Source organism: Heteronotia binoei, chromosome 11 (genome assembly GCF_032191835.1).
Source record: "Heteronotia binoei isolate CCM8104 ecotype False Entrance Well chromosome 11, APGP_CSIRO_Hbin_v1, whole genome shotgun sequence".
NCBI classification, from domain to species: domain Eukaryota; kingdom Metazoa; phylum Chordata; class Lepidosauria; order Squamata; family Gekkonidae; genus Heteronotia; species Heteronotia binoei.
The window spans coordinates 22,945,480-22,968,401 of record NC_083233.1 but is presented as its reverse complement, the minus strand read 5'-3'; the positions used below and the strand labels follow the sequence as shown (position 1 = coordinate 22,968,401).

General features: G+C 46.1%; 1 protein-coding gene across 1 annotated transcript in view; it reads left to right on the top strand.

Annotated features, from left to right (window-relative positions):
- The window catches only part of LOC132578927 (coagulation factor VIII-like), a 31,042-nt gene extending 11,950 nt beyond the window's left edge, over window positions 1-19,092 (top strand). The window contains exons 6-12 of the mRNA XM_060249095.1: window positions 786-857; window positions 4,075-4,160; window positions 7,731-7,886; window positions 10,058-10,202; window positions 15,005-15,153; window positions 16,660-16,836; window positions 18,138-19,092. Coding sequence (XP_060105078.1) covers window positions 786-857; window positions 4,075-4,160; window positions 7,731-7,886; window positions 10,058-10,202; window positions 15,005-15,153; window positions 16,660-16,836; window positions 18,138-18,302 — 950 coding nt within the window. The 3' untranslated portion in view covers window positions 18,303-19,092. The remainder of the gene's footprint in view (window positions 1-785; window positions 858-4,074; window positions 4,161-7,730; window positions 7,887-10,057; window positions 10,203-15,004; window positions 15,154-16,659; window positions 16,837-18,137) is intronic.
- The last annotated feature ends 3,830 nt before the right edge of the window (window positions 19,093-22,922 follow it).

Sequence of the window (22,922 nt, the reverse complement as noted above, 5' to 3'; positions counted from 1 at the left end):
GGAGTGGGTCCAGAGGAGGGCAACGAAGATGGTTGTAGGGTCTGGAGACCAAGCCCTGTGAGGAAAGGTTGAAGAGTTGGGGATGTTTAGCCTGGAGAGGAGGCGGCTGAGAGGTGATAGGATCACCATCTTCAAGTACTTGAAGGGCTGTCAGATATAGGATGGTGTGGAATTGTTTTCTATGACCCCAGAAGGTAGGACCAGAACCAATGGGTTGAAATTAAATCAAAAGAGTTTCTGGCTCAACATTAGGAAGAACTTCCTGACAGTTAGAGCGATTCCTCAGTGGAACAGGCTCCCTTGGGAGGTGATGAACTCTCCTTCCTTGGAGGTTTTTAAACAGAGGCTCGATGGCCATCTGACAGCAATGAAGATCCTGTGAATTTGTGAGTTTCCTGCATTGTGCAGGGGGTTGGACTAGATGACCCTGGAGGTCCCTTCCAATTCTATGATTCTACCACCTGCCACCACCACCAGTGGGTCAGTAACCCAGCATCCATTTCCCCCCAGAGTTGATGCTCTGCCACTGGCATAGAAAGGTAATTGTAGTTGCAACAGACAATTGTAGTTGCACCAGACAATTCAAATGCTAATAATGAATTCAAAACGCAGTGCTGTATAATATGTTGCACCAGACAATTCAAATGCTAATAATGAATTCAAAACACAGTGCTGCATAATATGTTGCAAGCTTCGCCACTAATGCTTGAAACTCAGTAAACCTTTGAGAACCCACTTCAGTACCTCCCCAGTAAAATATATGTTCTCCCAACTTCTGCTTTCAGGGTGTCAAATTCCTCTGGGCCTAGCATCTGGGACCATTGCTGACTCTCAGATCACAGCCTCAGATCACTATGGTAAGGTCCAGAATCTTAGTGTATTATTGGGATCTGGGTCTGCTGCGCTTTCTAGCTTCCACTTGTTTAGAAAAGAGTGATGCTTTTGCAGAATATACTAAAAACTTATGGGAATTACAGTAGCAAATATGCAAGAAAATATAAGCTGTGATTGTTAGTGCGAAAAATAAAGAATAAAGAACAAAAAAATCTAAAATTGTGTGCTTTTATCAAGAAATATAAGAGAAAGTAAAATCCCTTATGGAAGCTAATTATTAAACATTCTACACAAAGATAAGCGATATCACATTATTGTTACCTTACACATGCAATATTTCTTGTCTGTGTAGAATGTTTACTCATTCATTTGTATAAGGTTCTCCTATTTTGAAAAGGGCCTCAAGTGTCCAATACTCTAAGAATGGGCAGAAGCAACTGCAAAATACATCCCTGAATCTGACCGTTTGTAAAGGATTCCAAAAAACAAGTTCCCATTTAAGGTTTCTGTCTCATTGTTTTCACCACACACATACACTCAAACAATCTACAAAATGTCTGATAGGTTACACAAGGGCATTTCAACATTTGACTTATTCCAACTTAATTTAGTTTATTGGGACTAATATTTGGTTGCTGTTACTCACCGTTCACTCTATGCACACTCATTTCGCCCAGTGAGTAGCAATGTGTCACTTTGTTTTGCCCTGCTCCTGACTTTCTCTCATCATGTTCAGTACAAAAGCAATAATACATGGTGTTCTTAAGGAGAGGCCAAAGGTACATAAAAATAGAAGCCAATTGGCTCTAGGAAGTACATTTAGCACATTTTGCTCGCACGTACAGTTTTTTCTGCTTTAGGGAAACAAGTTCCACCAGTCTAATCTAGAAAGGGCCCTGAAGAACACTAATTGGCTGAGCAGCTAAGCAATCACAAAGCACCACCCCCCAGGAGCAATTTTTCAGCCTAAAAAAGTAATGAATAGATGTAATGGAAAGGGGTGAGGCCAGGCTGGGTTTATCAGGGGAGAGCCTTTCCTTCCCACGCACTCTTTTCTTTCTTTCCTCTTGTCTCCTTCAGCTCTGGAACACGCAAGGCCCTTAACTGATTACTAGCATCCTGGTGTTACTGGAGCAACGTCCCGGCCCTCAGGCAATCCTCTTTTAAATCAGGGTGTGCCAGGGTTGGGGGCAGGGGTTTGGAGGGCCTCCTCCTGCTTCAGGATTATCAGAAAGTGGGAGTGGGGGAAATGTCTGCTGGGCACTCCATTAATATACCCTATGGAGACCCGGTCCTCATAGAGTATAATGGAGAATTGATCTGTGGGTATGGCGGGGGCTGTTTTATGAGGCAGAGGCACCACATTTTCAGCACAGCATCTGGTGCCTCTCCTCAAAACAACCCCCCCTCCCCCGCAAGTTTCAAAAAGATTGGACCAGGGGGTCCCGTTCTATGAGCCCCAAAAGAAGATGCACCCATCTCTGGTATTTCCAGTGGAGGGAAGGCATTTAAAAGGACTGCGATCCCTTTAAATGTCATGGCTAGAACTCCTTTCGGAGTTCAATTGTGGTTGTCACAACCTTGCTCCTGGCTTCACCCCCAAAGTCTCCAGGCTGCATCCCAAAAGTCCCCCAAAACTGTCAAAGAAATCGGTGTGTTTGTTTGGAGTCAGTTATGTGTGCCATTTGAGGAGCAAAAGGGAAGCTGACCTCACTCCACAGCTTGCCTGTTTTGGTGTACACAACCCTAATGTGCTGTTTCCAGTGGCTGCGTTCAATTTTTCACATGGCTCACTGCTGTTCCAGTTTGCACTGCCTTTGAAATAGCCACAAGACTTTTTGTTTCTGGACTGCCCACATTTCATTGACGTTAAAGCATGGGATGGTGGTTCCTGCTTGATTTGGGGCTTTTTTTTTCCTGTGCTGCTGCACCGTTGCATCCATTAGACCTACCAAAGAACAGACTGGTTTGCTAAATTAACATTCGGTAAACGGTTTAGCTCAGGCTAACCCAATCTCATCAGATCTCAGAAGCTAAGAGGGGTTGGCCCTGGTTATTTGGATGGGAGACCGCCAGGGAAGTCTAAGGTCATGACACAGAGACAGGGAGGGCCAAACCACCTCTGAACGTCTCTTGCATTGAAAACACTTTGGGGTTGCCATGTTGGGTGCAACCTGATGGCATTTTCCACTACCAAATGAAAAGCAAATGTGAATGTACTGTATAAAACAGAGTCAGATTGTGACGGTCTAGTCCTCAGAACCTAAAGATAGATAGGGTAAGTCCTCTAGTGGTCAGGAATTAGTATGGCTGAGCAATCTCAGTTCATAACATTTCTTGGGCAGTGGAAGTCTGAGTGACAGAGGCTGGGTCCAGATGGGCAGTTTAAGCTGACACAGGGATGACTCAAAGTTGGATTTAAAAAATCAAGTTCAAACATGTATGTCTGCCTCCTGTCCTGCTCCTATTCTCACCCTGTCCTCTGGCATCTCTGAGGCAGCTCAAAAAGAAGAAGACTGTAGATTTGTACCCCGCCCTTCTCTCTCAATCAGCGCCTCAGAGTGGCTTACAAACTCCTATATCTTCTCCCCCCACAACAGACACCCTGTGAGGTAGGTGGGGCTGAGAGAGCTCTCACAGCAGCTGCCCTTTCAAGGACAACTCCTGCGATAGCTATGGCTGACCCAAGGCCATTCCAGCAGCTGCAAGTGGAGGAGTGGGGAATCAAACCCAGTTCTCCCAGATAAGAGTCTGCACACTTAGCCACTACATCAAGCTGGCACTTAGGAAGTGGTAGCAAAAGTCTTCTGCCGCACACCGTCCACCTTTCCCAGCGGCTGAGCGTGGAAGCACGCAAGAAAGGCGGATTGGCAGTGTGAACCCACCAGGCTGACCCAAGTTGCTTCCGGCTTTTAAAAAACAACAACAACATAGCCACTGAATGCATGAGCACATATGTGCATGGCCACTTAAATGAATGGGAAAAAAAGAAACCCAGACCATGCTAAGGGGATGGTATGCAGCAGCCTTTCGACCATGCCAAAGCGCCCCCTGCACGGGATGTGGGCAACTTGCGTGGGAGCGTCTGACCAGGAATGATCTGCTCCATTTTGAACCAGCCCAATTTGGGATGCCTCGCATGCACCCAAAGTTGCTTGTCTGTTCCCAGCAAGAGACATTCTCTCTACTGTGCTACGAGGCCCCCTTGCTGGTCTCACTTCTCCTTTTATTTTCTCCAAGGTCAGTGGGTCTCCAGTCTGGCCAGGTTGGATAACTCGGGGTCAATCAATGCCTGGAGCACTGACAAGGGCAATTCCTGGATCCAGGTAGGCTTCATTCAGTAAGTGAGTATAGCAGAAAAAAAATACAGAAGAGAACAATCAAGATGGTTAAAGGGTTGGAGCATCTTTCTATGAGGAAAGGCTGAAGAGTCTAGGAAAAGGCAGCTAAGGGGCAGGCATGATGGAGATGTATAAAATTATGCATGGGATGGCAAAAGTGGATAGAGGGAGATTTTTCTCCCTATAATGAAATCGTGGGGAAATGGGTTTGGAACAGACAGGAAAAACTTCTTTTAACAAGTAATTAAATTGCGTTCACTGCCAGAGGATGTTGTGATGGCCAAGAGCATAGCTTGCTTTAAAAAGTGTGCTAGTCAGTTTCAAGAAGAGATCCATCAGTGGCTACTAGTCATAGAGTGTAAAGGAACCTCCATCTACAGAGGAAACAAACCTCTGAATACCAGTGCTGAGAGGCAACATCAGGAGAAGGCCTTTGCCTTTATGGCCTACTCGTTGGCCCACCAGGACAACCGGCTGGCAACTGTATGAAACAAGATGCTAGAGTAAATGGACCACTGGTCGGATCCAGCAGGGCTCTTCTTATGAGGAATGCAGCCAGGTGAAAACCATGTCAGAAGGATGTTGAGGTTTTGTGTTATCCTGAAGGTGACAGTAAGGTGACCAGAGAGCAGCTACTCAAGTAAAACTGACACAAATCACCCTGACTCAGCTAAAATGCAGGGAAGCCCACAGAGGCTTAGAATTCTTGCCTAGAGGCTTAGAATAAGGATCTTGGGGATCCCCAGGAAGGCTTGCTCATGTGTTTCTTGAATGTTTCCATATTGAACAAACCATTAAGAAGCAGTGCTGGGGAGATAGAGGTTCAAATCCTCCCTTTGCTACGAAGCTCATGAGGGTGGCCTTAGGCCAGTTCCTCTCTTTCAGCCTATATCAGGGCTGTTGCGAAGGAGCATTAGTGGAGAGGACAGGCATGGGATGGATCCTGCAGATCTGTTTACTGGTGGTGGTGTTCCCTCCCCCACAACATACAAAGAGATACTCCTGTCACAAGAAGCTCTTTCACAAGGGGGAAGGCAGATCTACATGACTGAACCCTGTATAGATCACTCTAGAACGCCATGGTTCTAAAATGGTGGGATAAAATGTACTAGATACATTCAAGGGCTTTTTTTGTAGCAGGAACTCCTTTGCATATTAGGCCACACCTTCCAAATATAGCCAATCCTCCTGGAGCTTACAGTAGCCCCTGAACTAAGAGCCCTGTAAACTCTTGGAGGATTGGCTACATCAGGGGTGTGTGGCCTAATACACAAATCAGTTCCTGCTACGAGAAAAGCCCTGAATACACTACATTTGCATGGAGCTAAAAAACCAAATAAATCTGGATTCTCATGGCAAACCATCCCTTTCAATAGGGAGAACAGGTTCTTTTCATCCTCAGAAAAGGATAAGCCACTGGCTGGGTGTTTTTTGCACATACTTCAGGAGACCAGTTTACACATCTCCCTTCTGGATTTCGTATTCTCAGGTGTGTGCAGGCCAATGTTCCCTCTAAGCTGCAGAATCTTGTGAGCAAAAATTCTACTTTGTGAGCTACTGGCATTAAAGTTGTGAGCTACTACATAAATTATTGTGCTCAGGGGTCATCCTTCCTGAGCTAAAATAACAATGTGTGAGGTGGAGGCTAAAAATCTGTGAGCTAGCTCACACTAACTCAGCTTATAGGGAACACTGGTGGAGGCCCAGTTCAGATTGGGACAGTAGTGTGAGGAGAGGGATTAAATCTCCCATCCTTATACCATTCTCCTCCTCCTGCAACCTGAAGTGTCCTCAGGGAGTCTCAACGCCCACTGAGGAAACTTACATGTACTGATAGCTGCATGTAAGTTTCCCCAGCAGGGCAAGCAGTAGCTCCCCAGAGCTCTTTTAGGTCAAGAAAATGACATAGGAGAGGAAGCAAAGGCTGAAACCCTTTCTCCTTGTGTGCCATTGTTCCAATCCAAATCAGGCCTATGCACACTGTGACGGAACCAGCCCGATTCTGCCTTCAGACCCGGTCCCGTCAACTCCCTACTGAGTCGCCAACTCCTGGAGGGAGCTATTTCTCCTTCGGCCATTTGGGCTCGCTGCCACCACCTGCTCAGTCTAGGGGTTCAGATTGAGAGGAACAGGACTTCCAATCCCCCTCTCCAGCTCTGAGGCCAGGCCTCAAGGTCCTCTGCCACCCTGTACTTGGGTATCACAGAGACCACAGCACTTCTTCGGGGAACCCCTGGAGGATTGGCACCTTATCCAACTGCATGCCTTCCCCCTTCTGCGGGGCCCCCTTCATAAAGCAGCGTGGTCTAAGCGGTCGGGATCTATGTGGTACAGAGTTTGACTGCCAGCATTCAAAACAGAAAAAAAAATGTTTAATAAGAAGAGAAAGAAAATAAATAAATAAAAACAGTTACATGTAAAAGTTTAGCACAGCACCTGAATAGCAACCAGAGGGCAAATAAAGGTGGATTTAAACGCATCTGCTCATCCCTGGTGTAAACTGGCCCTACCTTGTGAATGACTGCCTTGGGGCCACCCCCACAGGCAGGAGCCCAGGCTACCAACCTTTCTCCTTCAGCGCCAGCTGCCTTTTCCTGCCTAACTCAAATAAAAAGAACAAAAGAACTTCCTGCCCCTCTAGGAGGCTTTCCCCCTAGAGCAGGGGTCCTCAACCTTTTTAAATAGGGGGCCAGTTCACTGTCCCTCAGACTGTTGGAGGGCCGGACTGCCGTTACTGTACAAGGCCGCGGGCCGTCAGTTCTCCGTCTTCTGCATCTCTCTCCCTTCCCCACACCACACACCCCAGCCTGGGAACTCACCTCATCTCGGTATCGCCTCACACTCTGTCTCTGCCGCCTCAGCCCAGTGCCGGAAGCATGCGTTGCTAACGCGAGTTTAGGTCGAACGTCACTTCCGGTCTGATTTTGCCATAACCCGGCGGGCCGCATAAACGTCCTCAGCGGGCCGCATCTGGCCCGCGGGCCGTAGGTTGAGGACCCCTGCCCTAGAGGCTCTGGTTTAACTCTGGAAGGGAGGAGGGGTTGGAGGGAGGCTAGGCCAAAGCCTACTTTAGTAGTTTGATGATCCCTCCCAATGAAGCACCAACATTGACTAAAATGGCGTTTCTCCACACACACAAATCCCCAGAACTTCAGGTGGCTGTTTGGCCCCAAGCTGTAGTGGTGGCCACATACTGGCCATGTGGACTTTGTAAAATGAGAATTACCCCTCAGGCAGAAGAAATCAAGGGGATTCAAAATCCTGCCTTGGGTAAGCGTTGATTGCAATCCCTCAATAGTCCAGTAAAAACAAACTCTCACGTTGGGTCACATGGGAAATCAGGCCCACTCAAGACTGTCTTTTCTGACTGGGCAGCCATTTTCCAGGTTGACAGGCAGGAAGACCAGTTACCTGAGCTCTTTTGAGCATAGGACTTCCTGCATGCAAAGCCTATGCATTCTCCACAAATGAAATTCTGGTAACAAGACCTTGGGTTAAAGGGCAGTCTCTTAAACCACCATACAACAGTTCCCTACTTCTTACACTGTTGACCAGGTGGACCTCCTATGGCCAAAGATCCTCCATGGGATAAAGACACAAGGAGCTCGGCAAAAGTTCTCTACCCTCTATGTCTCTCAGTTTGTCATCTTCCACAGCCTGGATGGACAGAAATGGAAGAAATACAAGGGCAATTCCACCAGCTCCCAAATGGTGAGTGGTCTTTCTTTGTACATCTTTAAGTAAAGGAGGAAGGTCAAGGAAAGTAGATTTTGACTCTTGGAATTATTTTAAAGGTAAAGGTAGTCCCCTGTGCAAGCACCAGTTGTTTCCGACTCTGGGGTTACATTGCTTTCACAGCATTTTCACGGCAGACTTTTTACAGGGTGGTTTGCCATTGCCTTCCCCAGTCATCTACACTTCCCCCCCAGCAAGCTGGGTACTCATTTTACTGACCTTGGAAGGATGGAAGGCTGAGTCAAGCTGGAGCCGGCTACCTGAACCAGCTTCTGCTGGGATTGAACTCAGGTTGTGAGCAGAGGGCTCGGACTGCAGTACTGCAGCTTTACCACTCTGCGCCATGGGGCTCATGGGAATTATTTCAGAAGTGCATATTGAACCACTTCACATTCAGTACTGTACATATATATTGGGTGCAGTTGAGTGGGGACAACAGAATACATAAAAGTATATTGAGTTAGACCTTTGTTCTATCAAAGTCACTATTGTTACTCTGGCTGTGGCTCTCTAGGATCTCAGGTAAGATTCTTTCAGAGTACCAGAGCCTGGATTCCAAGCGGGATCTGCCTGTCCTTGATCATCCTTTCCCCTCTCCATGTACCAGGGTAAATGAGCTGCTTCTTTTTCTCTCTTTGCTACCTGATTCTTTTAAGCGGGGATTGTACTGGAGACATACAAACACCCTGGGTGCAGTATTTAGCATCCTGAGAATTGCAATTACGACTAAAACAAAAATCTCCTACCAAATTTTTCATCTCTAAGGCTGAAGATGCAGGTTCAGAGGGTGTAGGCAGCTACTGAAATACAAGAAGCTGTGGTGAGGTGAGGAAAGGGAAGAGCAGGACTTCCTGGGATCCCAAGTGCGGCTTAAGTGCCCTTCTGAGAGCCAGTTTGGTATAGTGGTTAAGTGCGCGGACTCTTAACTGGGAGAATCTGGTTTGATTCTCCACTTCTTCACATGCAACTGTTGGAGTGACCTTGAGTCAGTCATAACTCTCTCAGCAGTTCTGCTCAAGAGCAGTTCTTTGAGAGCTCTCTCAGCCCTACCTGAAGGAGATTGTAAGCCGCTCTGAGACGCCTTCAGGTAGGGAAGGGCAGGGTATAAAACCAATTCTTCTTCTTCTTCTTCTCCTCCTCCGCCACCTTCTTCTCTTCCTTCTCCTCTCTTTGCCCTCTTCCGGCTGGCTTATAATTAACTGGCATTGGAAGCTGAGTGTAGTTCTGATAGACCGCTGTTATATGTTTTATATGTTTTATTACTCTACTGTTTTAACTGTGTAAGATGTTTTAAATTCAAATTATGTTAGATTTTTTATGTGTTGTGAGCCGCCCTGAGCCACTTCGGTGGGAAGGGCGGGATATAAATAAACTTGAACTTGAACTTTCATAAGAAATACAGGTTTCATATGAAGAGCATCATTTTGGCTGGGCCCACATGCTTCCACTTCGCATTCAGTTTTCTGTGGCACAGAATGTTGGTTATCTTGGTATATAATTTTGATGTATTTATTTACCTGCTGCTCTTCACTCAAGGCACTCAGGACAGCATACATAATTTTTCACAAAGTAAAAACAATACAACAGCAACAACAACACAACCTACAACAGTAGGTTTTTATACCCCCTTTCCTCTACCCTAAGGTGTCTCAAAGCGGCTTACAGTTGCATGGTCATCCTCTCCCCACAACACTCACCTTGTCAGGTAGGTGGGGCTAAGAGGGTTCTGAGAGAACTTGGCTGACTCAAGGTTACCCAGCAGGCTCCATGTGGAGGAGTGGGAATCAAACCCAGCTCTCCAGATTAGAGTCTGCAGCTCTTAATCACTACATCACGCTGGCTCTCAACAGAATAATAATAATAAAAAAAACCCGTTACGAATTATTAATATTAAAATGAAGATAAGAACCACACAGGCAGCGAGTGGGCAGAGCTTTCAGCAGAGGCATGATAATAACCATGCAGTCAACCCCTGACAATAGCCTGGCTGCTGCATTTTGAACCCGCTGAAATTTCTGGACTGTTTTCAGAGTACATGCTGTACCAGAGCCTGGATTCCAAGCGGGATCTGCCTGTCCTTGATCATCCTTTCCTCTCCCCATGCGCCAGAGTAAATGAGCCGCTTCTTTCTCTCTCTTTGCCTGCAGACATTCCTTGGGAACGTGGATGCAGCAACGGTGAAACACAACCTCTTCGACCCTCCCATCATAGCCCGCTATATCCGCCTCCACCCGACGCACTACAGCATCCGTGTTACATTGCGCATGGAGCTCATCGGCTGTGACCTGAACAGTATGGCAACGAAGGCTTTTATATTCCCCCATTCATTGTAGGCAGCCACTAGGAGAGCAGAGCTGATTGGAACCTCCAAGCACTGCCAATGTGAATGTTCAAATCTCACTGTAACTGGAGTATCTGACCTTTCTAGTCTTCTCTGCTACTCTTTAGAACAGCATCTACCAAAAGCTAATCTGCTCCCATCGGTGGGTGCACACTGTACCCTGAATGCATGGGTAGAAACAGGGTGACATTCTACAGGGTTTTGACTGGTGACAGGGGTCTAAATGCAGAATAGCTGCATTTATTTTCAATGCAGAGAATACATGTTCAGATGAATTTCCACAACTCTTCAATGCTGCATTCAGACCTAATCAGAAACCATGCTTTGCCACTAGGACAGTAAGCCTTTCAAGTCCTTGGGCTTGCACCCTCTCATCACGTCAGGTCCCCAATTGGATGTCCTGGTTCAAAACATAGTGTGTCATGAATATCTGAACCACAAACTATTATTTCATCCCTATAAACTCTCTCTAGAAGCTATAAGGACCAAATTGAGGCTATTGCAGTTCGTTCACATTATAAGAAGACAAGGCTCTCTGGAAAAGACAATAATGCTAGGGAAAGTTGAAAGGAGAGGGAAAAGAGGAAGACCCAACATGAGATGGATTGACTTAATCAAGGAAGCCACAGCCCTTGGTCTGCAAGACTGGGCCAAGCCTGTTGATGAACAAGTGATTGAGAGGTCATTAATTCATAGAGTTGCCATGTTGGAAGCAACTTGATGGCACTTAGCAACTCCTGCCCAAGACTAAAGGGGGGGGGTTGTGGTTTGGATATAGCAAACTATGGGCTGTTGAAGACCAGATAGTCTTAATTCCCAAGTTATATGCAAAAGAAGCGACAGGATAGGCAGGCAGTACAACAGCATGAAGATTTCCAAAGATCATATTCATATTGACAAGGCATTGTATCTTGTTATGGCTGAATGTAACCAGAATGCATTGTCTTTTTACAAACTATATACTTGGAGGACTGACCAACACATCTTCACTGGTAGAGATTTTTAGAATCTGGAGGGTATATCACTTGGTCTTCCAAATAATTTTTAGTCTAAGGGTTGGTTCTTTCATAAGGGGAGACCTTATACTTGACTAGTTTTATAATACATGTAGGAGTACATCAGACATGAATTCGAATTTTAAAGTAACAGGGTTGATTTTCACAATTATATCAGCATATGGCAAATTGTTAATAATAATTAGTGTATAAATCACCTCAATGTTACACAATGATGATATATTTAAAAAGTATGCTCGCCCACAATCTTAACAAAAATAGATAAAGTCCTAAAGATAAAAGAAGAAACAAAAGGAAGGAGAGATGGAGAATAGAGCCCCCAAAGAAGAGAGCTGTTTCAGTTCTTCAAAGCAGTGGAAAAGAGGGAAAGGTTTGGGTGTCCTAGACTGTCTGGCACCCTAGGAAAAGCTCACTTCTGGCACCCACCCACCCCACACTGATAACGTCACCAAGTCACATGGGGGGTGCCCAATTTGGCACCTCCAGAAGGCCAGCGCCCTAGGTGATTGCCTAGTTTGCCTAGTGGCAGAGCCAGCCCTGGTGTCAAGTGGCAGTGAGTTTCAGAGAAAAACAGCAGCAAGAGAGAAAGGGTGGAAGTTATCCAACACTTGGTTAAAAGGAAAGAACTGGTAGACCAAATATGGGAAGATTATCTGTAAAGTTGTGAATATGACTGGGGAGCAAGATCCAGTTTAGGAACAGAGGTGAGGAAGACAAACTTAGAATATCACAGAAGTGGGGTTTGGGGGAAGGAGATCAACCACAGCTCTCCTTTGCAGAGCTGCAAACTGCCCAGATTTCCCTCCCTTTCATACCCGAGCTTCCTTTCCCCTGCTCCAGTTAACCACTTGCCACTAGCCTGGTTCTTAAGGGTTTGCCTTTACTTATTATTGCCCGCATTATCCTTCCTTGAATTCCCCTTTTGTTTGGGGAGGAGGTCTGCCTGGATCAGCCACTAAGCCTGAGGAATACAAAGAACCCCCTGAAAAGTTCTCAAGGGTTACATTCAAAATAGAAAAAAAGTCAGAAAGTATAAAACGGGTGGACAATGGTAGCTCTCCAGATGTTTTTTGCCTACAACTCCCATCAGCCCCAGCCAGCATGGCCAATGGATGGGGCTGATGGGAGTTGTAGGCAAAAAAATATCTAGAGAGCTACCGTTGGCCACCCCTGGTATAAAAGAAAGGGGGGCTAGTGACTCCTCCCATGAAAAGAGAGGCATCCCAAATGAGAGGCTTGGGTCAAAAAGCAACAAAAACAACAACCTAGGTTTACAGGTTTAACTCTGTCAAGCACAAGGAAACAAAGGCTGCTAACAGACTGACACTTTGGGCTAACTCAGAGAGTCCCGAACTCGGAAATTGCAGCTGGTGCAGAATGCCGCGGCCCGGCTGTTATTAGGTCTCCCAAAGCGGGAACACATTCAGCCGGGTCTTCGGACCCTGCACTGGCTTCCAGTAATATACCGAGTCCGGTACAAGGTGCTGGTTATCACCTTTAAAGCCCTATATGGCTTGGGACCTGTCTACCTGAAGGACCGTCTTTCCCCGCACGTTCCCCAGAGAGTACTGAGGTCGGGAACACAAAATCTCCTTACTATCCCTGGGCCGAAGGAAGCCCGGTTGAAGTCCACCAGAGAAAGGGCTTTCTCTGTTATGGCCCCTACATGGTGGAATCAGCTGCCGGAAGAGGTGAGGGCCCTGCGGGACCTTGTTCAGTTCCGCAGGGCCTGTAAGACGACCCTCTTCCGGCTAGCCTATACTTAGCTTGAGAATTTTACGGTAACTTGCTGGATTCCTTTTATATATAGCTGAAATATTTATGTGTATTAATAACTAGGGTTTTATCTGTTTTATCTGTTTTAAATATGGATCCCTTTATATGTGTAATTTTGATGGATCTACTATTGGAAGCCGCCCTGAGCCACTTGTGGGAAGGGCGGGGTATAAATCTTAAATAAATAAATAAAAAAATAAAAAAAATGCCTCTGAAATTGACCCAAAAAATCCCTCCACATGCAAACATCTGCAACCCCTCCTCGTCCCGTCCTCCAGTCTCTGCAGTGCGACTGAAAACGCTACCACTTCCAAAGTGGTAGCAAATTTTTGAGCTGTACTCCAGTCGCCTCCTTGGCGTCTGGAAGTGGAAGGGCACAAGGCTGGAAGCTTGGCACACTTATGCGCGTACATGCACACTTATGCGCATGATATGACTATTGAAAATGTATGGGGACAGGAATGGTGTGCAACGGCTGTCTGAACATGTCCATGTCACCCCATGGATGGAATGGGGATGGCTTGTGGGGAAGCACGTGGAGGCTTCAGGACGGCTCTTTTTGAGCTGTCCTGATTTGGGATGTCTCCCAGCTACCCCACAATGCCCGTCTGTTATCAGCCAAAGATTCCCTAACATACCTGGGAAAAAAAGGTTAAAAGGTAAAAGTAGTCTCCTGTGCAAGCACCAGTCGTTTTCGACTCTGGGGTGACGTTGCTTTCACGACGTTTTCACTTCAGATTTTTTACGGGATGGTTTGCCATTGCTTTCCCGTCATCTACGCTTTCCCCCCAGCAAGCTGGATACTCATTTTACCGACCTTGGAAGGATGGAAGGCTGAGTCAACCTGAGCTGGCTACCTGAACCAGCTTCTGCTGGGATCGAACTCAGGTCGTGAGCATAGGGCTCTGACTGCAGTACTGCAGCTTTACCACTCTGCGCCATGGGACTCTAACATACTAACTAAAAGGCATGTAAATTGTTTTAGGGAATAATAACTAACTTCAGGAATAATAACTAACTATAATAATAATATTATAATAAATTTATTATAATAAATAACTAAGCCCTATATGGCCGAGGACCCGTTTACCTGAGGGATCGTCTGTCCCCACGCGTTCCCCAGAGAGTACTGAGATCTGGATCCCAACATCTCCTCCTTGGCTGAGGTAGGCGAGACTGTCGACCACTAGGGATCGGGTCTTTTCAGTGGCAGCCCCTTCCTGGTGGAACCCATTGCTGGAAGAGGTTAGGGCCTTGCGGGACATTAATCAGTTCCGCAAGACCTGCAAAACCGTTCTCTTCCAGCAAGCCTTTCAGTTGACTGTAGGAGAATCCTTGAAGAATCCTGGAACAACTGTCGTCTTAAGAATGAGTAACATCTAATCTAGCACAACTGTATACTGTTTTTAATTTATATTGTTTAATGATTTTACTGATTTTATTATTGCGATCATTATACTATGATCTGTTGTAAGCCATCCTGAGCCTGCCTTGGCGGAGATGGCGGGGTATAAATCAAATTAAACTTAACTTCAACATACCTGAAGTTGGTTATTATTCCCTAAAACAATTTACATGCCTTTTAGTTCTTCTAGTATGAGATCCTGCATCACACTGGCAGTAGCCATGCTGCTAACTGAATCCCAGGGAAATGCACACAGAATCTTGGAGATGAAGGGCTTTATAAGTTCCTCACAGATCCGTGCCCCCTTACTCAAAATTAGTTACCATTTTCCTTCCAAAACAGACAAGAAACAGTATTGAGTCCCAAACTTCCCCAGAGCTCTAGGCAGGAAGAGAACTTCTTTTTTCTCCCCCACAGGGAAAAATCCTCCGTGAAGCCAATACAAAAAAGGCCACTGGAACAGAAAGCCCAACAACACTGGGAAATAATATTGGTGGCCTCTAGGCCCACAGTTCACTGCAGAGGGTTATTTCTCTGTCTCTGTTCTCCCCCCTAGGTTGTTCCATGCCACTGGGAATGGAAAGCAAAGCTATCTCCAACCAGCAGATCTCAGCATCCTCATACATTGATAATGTGGTCTCCTCTTGGCCTCCCTTCCTGGCCCGCCTTAACATGCAGGGGAGAAATAATGCATGGAGGCCTAAGGTAACTTCTGTGTGTATGGGAGAGGGAGGGAGGTGTGGTTGACTTTCTATTCAGTGCAATCACTGTGGGGTTTCTCTGCATGTGTGTGCCCATGTGCATCACAGAGGACAACAATTCAGTCATATGGGCAATTCAGCCAGCTGTAGGCTTTGGGGGATCTTGCCCAAGATCCAGTCCTCAGACTCTGTGCATTGCCTCTGCTATCTTCTTGTCCTCCTCCACCCCCTTTGTTCCCTCCTTATTCATACAGGAGTAGAAAACTAGTGGCAGCAACTGTGGCTGTTTGGGGGCATCACTGCTGTTCATTCACTCAGCAAGCAAGCAGTGAGAGCCACCAGAAGCAGCTGTGGCCACAGTCCTATGGAGAGAGGGGGCAGGCAAGCCAATGGCAGCCAAGCTGCTCCTTCTGCTAACTGCCACCACCCAGATCAAGCTCATGGGAAGTTTGGTGTAGTGTAGTGGTTCAGTGTGCGGACTCTTATCTGGGAGAACCAGGTTTGATTCCCCACTCCTCCATTTGCAGCTGCTGGAATGGCCTTGGGTCAGCCATAGCTCTCGTAGGAGTTGTCCTTGAAAGGGCAGCTTCTGGGAGAGCTCTCTCAGCCCCACCCACCTCACAGGGTGTCTGTTGTGGGGGGGAGAAGATATAGGAGATTGTAAGCTGCTCTGAGATTCTGATTCAGAGAGAAGGGCGGGGTATAAATCTACCTTCTTCTATGTTCTGTTGGCTTGCAGGCAGCTTGGCTGCATGCAGCACCCATTGGTTGACTCTTGTGTCACTCCTGAAGCTACCTCCCTTTTTTCTTGGTGCAGTTCAAGTGTAAAACACTGCTTTTAAAACAAAGCATTAAAGAAATGTTTGATCAAATAGATGTGCAATGTTTTTTTGGGAGGGTGGTGGAGCAAGCAAGGTGGACAGCCTGCCTGAAGCATGGATGCGTCACAGCAGTGAGAGAGCAGAAGAGGCCATACATATATTTATGCATAGCCTTATACCACGGAATACAGCTGTGACTGTGGTTCTATTAGGGTTGCCAGCTCTGGGTTGGTAAGGGTGGCTCCTGAGAAGGGAGGGGTTTGGGAAGGGACTTCAAAGGGATGTAATGCCAGAATCCACCTTCCAAAGTGACAATTTTTTCCAGGTGAACTGATCTCTGTCACCTGGAGACCAGTTGCCAAAGTAGGAGGCCTCCAGCTGCCACCTGGAGGTTGGCAACCCCATGTTCTAGGCTGTAAATGTCATTAACTTTGCGCATATCTGGTTTACTTTAAAATGGGAAAACTCTGACTGGGCTTTTCATGCATCCCAGGAGAAAGAAAATAATACATTCATTTGTATGCATTCACCCATAGAAATCTATGGAAATTTCATTCTGTCAATTCACTGCTTAGCAGTAGAAATAAACTTGGGAAGGCATCTAAATGACAAACGTCAGAGTAGTTTAAAAGGTCCTGGGAACAGGATGGGCTTCCCTCATGTTGACGGTGTTTCTGTCCCTTCCGCAGGCAAACAGCCCAAAGGAGTGGCTTCAGGTGAACTTCCAGAAGACCATGCGAGTGACCGGAATTGTGACCCAAGGCGCAAAGAGTGCCTTCACCCACATGTATGTGACGGAATTTTCTCTCTCAAGCAGCCAAGATGGCAAGCAGTGGACTCCTGTTTTTCAAGACGGGAAGGATAAGGTAAGGGGGAAGAGCAGGAGAACTTAAAGCCGTTGGCAAGAAAGGTTTATATTTTTGAAAGACCACAGGATCCCCCTGACCCCATAACTTTACTATAGCCAGTGACGACTCCCTGGTCAACCTCTAAGCATGTGTCTGTGCAAGGAAGGCCATTTTGGGTGTGATCACACAAGGAATACGGCTCAGCAGTATCTGGCTTTGAAAAACCTGGTATTCTTTGATGTGTGCCCAGACATTCACACAGCCCATGCCCTGCTGCCTGGAGAGGCACTGGCCACACACGTGCACCAGGAGCATTCAGACTGCTCCTGCATGCGTGGAGCTCCTGCAGCGTGCTCCAGGCTGTTCAGACAGCTGGGAAACATGCCCTACATACAATTTAGAGATTTGCTACTGGGAAGTAGCTATTTAATCTAGTCCCAGCCTATCCTAAAACGAAATAAGAACGTGGGACTCAGGAGGCAGATGCGTGTGTGACCGTGCACATTAAATCTGGATGGGAGGCGTGGCTAGGTTGGGCCAAATCTCTTGTGTGATCACACCCTTTGGCTGTGATCTCACACACACTAAATAATGCACTTTCAATCCACTTTCAATGCACTTTCCAACTGGATTTTGCCAGTTCACACAGTAAAACCCAGTTGGAAAGTGCATTATTTAGTGTGTGTGATTGCAGCCTTTGTGTGGCTGATCCCGACAAATCCCTACTTTACCCCCAACCACTTCTTGCAGAGCAGATGGCAGGACATGGAGGCTTAGCAGCAGCATCTTAAATAGAGTTGTGCCCTTCCAATGGATTTAGGAAGGTATAGCTCCACTTGCTGTGGCACATTGAGACAGACTGTGATGTGGACAGCAGGGCTTGCAAATCGAATGCCAGGCTAGAGGTTCCTTCATCCTATTCCAGCAAGGCTGCAATCCAACTCATAGGCTCCTGCACCTTAGAAATAAGTTTTGAGCAGAACACCCAGTAAGCTCATGGCCATGCAAGGATCTGAACCTAGGATTCCTCTAGTAGTCCATCTGATATTCATATCACTATGTTGCATCTTGGTCTGCGCAATCATAACTCCTGCGCCAGGAGGTGTTTCTAGAGCTCAGCCACCTGACATCCTTTAAACTGGAGATGCTAGAAAGTAAACCCATGAACTTCTGCATACAAAATATGCACTGTTCTTTCCCACTGATTGTCTCTGTGGCTCCTTTGGATTCTGATAAACATTCCAGCTTCTGATTACCTTAAACTCTTTTCCTGGCTGCTTAGGAGGCCTAAATAAAGAACAACCATGTCTCCCTTGCAGATTTTCCAGGGGAATCAAGACTACTTCAGCCCAGTTGTGAATCTTCTGGATCCCCCACTCTTTGCCAGGTATTTAAGAATACACCCGCTCAGCTGGAATCAGCGCATTGCACTGAGGACAGAATTTTTAGGCTGCGACACCCAGCAAATGGTTGAGCACGGATGAATCTGCCTTTGCCTTGAAGGTGAAGTTTCCCAGGACCTGGAATCCCCCAAGTGGGGCCAAATGCGACTTTTGTAAATTGATGACACTCAAATGAAACCTGTATATTTTTGATAACTATTTTTGTGACTTCAGCAAATTAAAACGACCAAGAAATATGACAACACACTCGCTGGGCATTCTTCTATCCAGGATTTTCTTAGGATCATGATCCTGCACCGTTGAATGATGATATATTACTTGTCTTCCTTCTCTCTGATTCTTATGCTGCACTCATGATCACAGGAGAGTCCTTCTGAGTTCAGCGGAGCTTGCCTTTGAGAATACATGTGTCCAATAAGGGTGCATTTTCATCAATCCAAGGGGTCGGAGTGGACAATGGAAGAAAAATCTCTTGAAATATAATGCGTGAATGATTGGTAGCTAGCAGTGTGGAGACCCAGAGGAATATACAATGGCAGAAGGAAAAAAACCCTCTTCCTCTCGGCATCCTCATAATAGCTGATTCCATCATCGTAAACACTGTTTTCCAATAATCTTCCTCCAGCAAAAGATATGTCCATCCCTCTCAGGATATTACCGTTCCTGTGTCTTTCCCTGCTGGCAGATTTCAATCTTGTGCGCTCCAGTCAGAGGACAGCGCCGTGTAATTAACGAGCTCTTGTCTCCTTGCCGTGTGTACTTTCTCCTGTTGTTTTTCTTCCCTTGACTGATCCCTGAGCTTCCTCAGCATTTAAAGTCCCTGTGGCGAACAGAGTCAGCATTATTAGCTGATAATAATTAATTAGCAAGCGAAGGCTCTTTCTGGCTCATGGTTATTTTCCATAATCTCTTAAGAGTTCCAGGGACAGCCTCAGAATTCTTGGGGAGGCAAGAGGCATACATCAAAGGGAAACAAAAGAGACAAGCACTGTTGAGAGGTTAAAGAGGGAGCAGGAGGGCGGGGAAATGGCTCAAACAGCTGAAAGCGTATAGAATTCAAAGTGGATAGTATATATGTAGATGGGATTTCTGAATTGTTTTCTTGCAGGCCCAGTGTACTTTGTTTACTAACGGATTTGATAATAACACTTAGCCTTTGTGTAATGTGTTCAATATTCAGAGTATTTCATGTATATATACAGCCGCGCTCAGGGCTTTTTTTGTAGCAGGAACTCCTTTGCACATTAGGCCACACCCCTCTTATGTAGCCAATTCTCTAAGAGCTTATACGGCTCTTCTTGCAGGGCCTACTGTAAGCTCTTGGAGGATTGGCTACATCAAGAGTGTATGGCCTGATATGCAAAGGAGTTCCTGCTACAAAAAAACCCCCTGTTGCTTATCACACAACCCTGTAATGTAGGCCCCTTATCTTTAAATTGTAGATTGGGTGGACTAAAGTTCAAAGAAACTGGCTTGCCTAAGGCCCCTGTAATTTCGTGGCTGACATGAGATTTTAATTGGCAGCCTTCTAGATCACAGTTTATTCTGTTAGCTGCTAGGCTCTACCAGCTCCTAAAGATGCAAAGAAGGATTTCTCCTTAACTTTGTTTCTCCTTTAAAGGAGAGCTCTAAGGGTTTTGTGAACCCTTAGGGTGGCTCACCTAAAACCCAGCTTGTTGATGATGGTTTCATTCTGCAGCAATACTGTTCAGGAAAGAGATCCTGCCAAATGAACAGGGAAAAACATGTACTGTTCCTTGAACAGAGATTTAGTGAGTAGAAATGCACAGCTAAACTTTTTCATGGCATGAAGTTAAATAACATCACCTGATAATTGCTGGCAGATCAAACTGGTATTAAAGGGACAGCTACAGGGATAAGTTTAAAAGTTAGCCACTCTAATGAAGAAGAAGATATTGGATTTATATCCCACCTTATACTCTGAATCGCAGAACCTCAGGGTGGTCACAATCTTCTTTACTTCCCCTCCCCCCACAACAGACACCCTGTGAAGTAGGTGGGGCTGAGAGAGCTCTTATGGCAGCTGCCCTTTCAAGGACAACTCCTGCGAGAGCTATGGCTGACCCAAGGCCATTCCAACAGCTGCAAGTGGAGGAGTGGGGAATCAAACCCGGTTCTCTCAGGTAAGAGTCCATGCACTTAACCACTACATCAGGGGTGGCCAAACTTGCTTAACATAAGAGCCACATAGAATAAATGTCAGATGTTTGAGAGTCACAAGACGTAAGTGTCAGAGGTTTGAGAGCCACAAGGAAGGGAGGAAGGAAGGAAGGCAAATTGATGGGGGAGGGAGAGGTGGAAAGAAAGCAACTTTAACTTCAAATGCATTCTCCAAGCAGCTGGCTGGCTTGGCAAAGTGATTTAAAGAGAGAAATGCCTTCTCTAAGCTGGCTGACAGGGCAGTGGGGGCTTGGAGAGCCACATGATATGTGCGAAAGAGCCACATGTGGCTCCCGAGCCAGTTTGGCCATCCCTGCACTACACTAAACTGGCTCTCTTAAGACCTCATAAATCAATTGTGTGCATTTATGGATTTCCCAGGAGGAAGTGACAGAAGGGATTCAGCCCCCGCAACCCATAAAACATCAGTAGTGATTTTATTTCTACAGGGCCTCCGATTATGTTTTCTGATTTGAAAGTCCTGCCCTTCAAACTGGCTTGTAATGATTTAGTGGTGACAGAAAAGCACTCTGCACATGTTCAAGCACTCTCCTTGGTATGGCAGTGCTATTTGTTCCAGACCTGAGAGTCCCAGTCTCTGGATTCTGGAAGCCTTGGTCCAAATTAAGTCTTGCAAACAGACACCAATGCCAAGCACCCCATTGCCAACAGTAGCAATGCAGAGTTGCTCCATTCTAAGCCCTGTGAAATGAATGAGCTTTGACTGGAATGACTCAGCATAGGATTGCAGTGTAAGGGTGCTATCTCTCTATTCACAAAGGCACCATGTAGCAATCAGCACAGCTTCCACCAGAATGGAGTTGGGAAATTGTTGCTTCTTGTTTCCTGCCTCTTCAAAGACACACAGCCTTTTTGCATCAAAAGTTCCTTGGGCTGGCCCTAAACTGCATTTTTCTGCAGCTGCCACTTGTCACGTACCCTTGTTCTATCACCTCTCGAGTCCCATTCAGCTGTTACAATCTGGCTGACCCAGCCTTGTATAAGAGATTGTGCTATCCGTCATCCTCTTTATATATACGGCCACCATTTTGTGTGAATAGAGAATGTGCATTTTCCGGTTTCAGTATCTGCAACCAGAAACCCAGGTTGTTGCATGGATTTTTGCACATGCCGAAGCTGAAAAATAGTGTGTTGTTCTATTCACACAAAATGGTGACTGCATGCTATAGAGATCAGTTCCTCTGAAGGAGATGGCAGCTCTGCTGAGTTCCCTCCCCTCCCCAAACTCGACCCTTCCCAGGCTCCACCCCCCAAATCTCCAAGAATTTCTCAACCAGGAGTTGATAATCCTAGCTGGACTTCCAGCGCTCTCTTCTTCAAACATGTTTATCCAAACTGGTTTATTCTGCACACTGACAGCTTGGCAGGCTCTTTAACAATCCTGATCCCTTCGAAGCCAATGAAACAAAACCCGAAAACAAACCTATGCAGAGGAAGAAAATCAGGAGCCAAATCCATCTATTCTGCATCGTCTTTCTAAAGGTTTAACAGCCCTGTTGGGTGTGACTGTTAACACACACACAATATACAACCTGCCAAGGAAACTGTGCAATGCTGTGTTCAGAAGGTGAAAGAAGGGCTCTGGCTTGGATATTTGGGTCATCTCATAATTTGGAATATCTGATACAGTGAAGGAACAGCAGCAGGACAATGGGGGCTGTAAGCCCCAAGGAATAAAGAGCAATTCTGTAGCTTACAGAAACTCTGTCCTAGCTGTGGCTTTTATAGATAATTGTATTTCAGATTTCTCGTGGTGTCCCTCAGGGGTTACGAACCGCTTTTCCCAAGAATGAAAGCTAAGTTTCCCACAAAAATGATGACTTTGTGGAAAACATGCTTCTAATAGCATATAATGCTCTCCACTAACCTCAGCTGTGAGAAATTCTAAGGCAGGGGTGTCAAACTCATTTGTTATGAGGGCCGAATCTGACATAAATGAGACCTTGTCAGGCCAGGCTGTGTGTGTTCCTATTTAAGGTTAGGTAGCAGAGATATAGACTTTATAATGGACACAGACAAACACAAAGTTTTTTTAAAAAACTTAAAACATTAGCACTCATTGGTCTTAAAGGTGCTTTCTTTGTATCTCTCCCATGCGATCCCAGGAACCAGGCAAAGGAAGCTCTGGCTCTTTCCTGCTTTCCCCAGGGGACCAGGATGGGGAGGAGCCTCAGCCAATAGGCTCGGCTCAGTAGCTCTGCTGTGCAATGGAGAGAGCCTGGCAAAGCAAGCTCTGCATTCCCTCCTTCCTTCCCAAAGGAGGAGCCTCAGCCAATGGAGAAAACAGAGGCTTTGTTCTGTAGCTCCTGTTCAATTGAGCAAGCCCAGCAAAGCAAGCTGTGATGCAGAAAGAAGCAAGAGAGAGAGAAGGAAGCAGATGACAGCCAGTTGCTCAGGGGCCTGATAGGAGCCCTCCGGGGGCCTGATTTAGCCCCTGGAGCGCAAGTTTGACACTCTTGTTCTAAGGCATTTGGTGTGTTTTTCCACAAATTTGCCTCC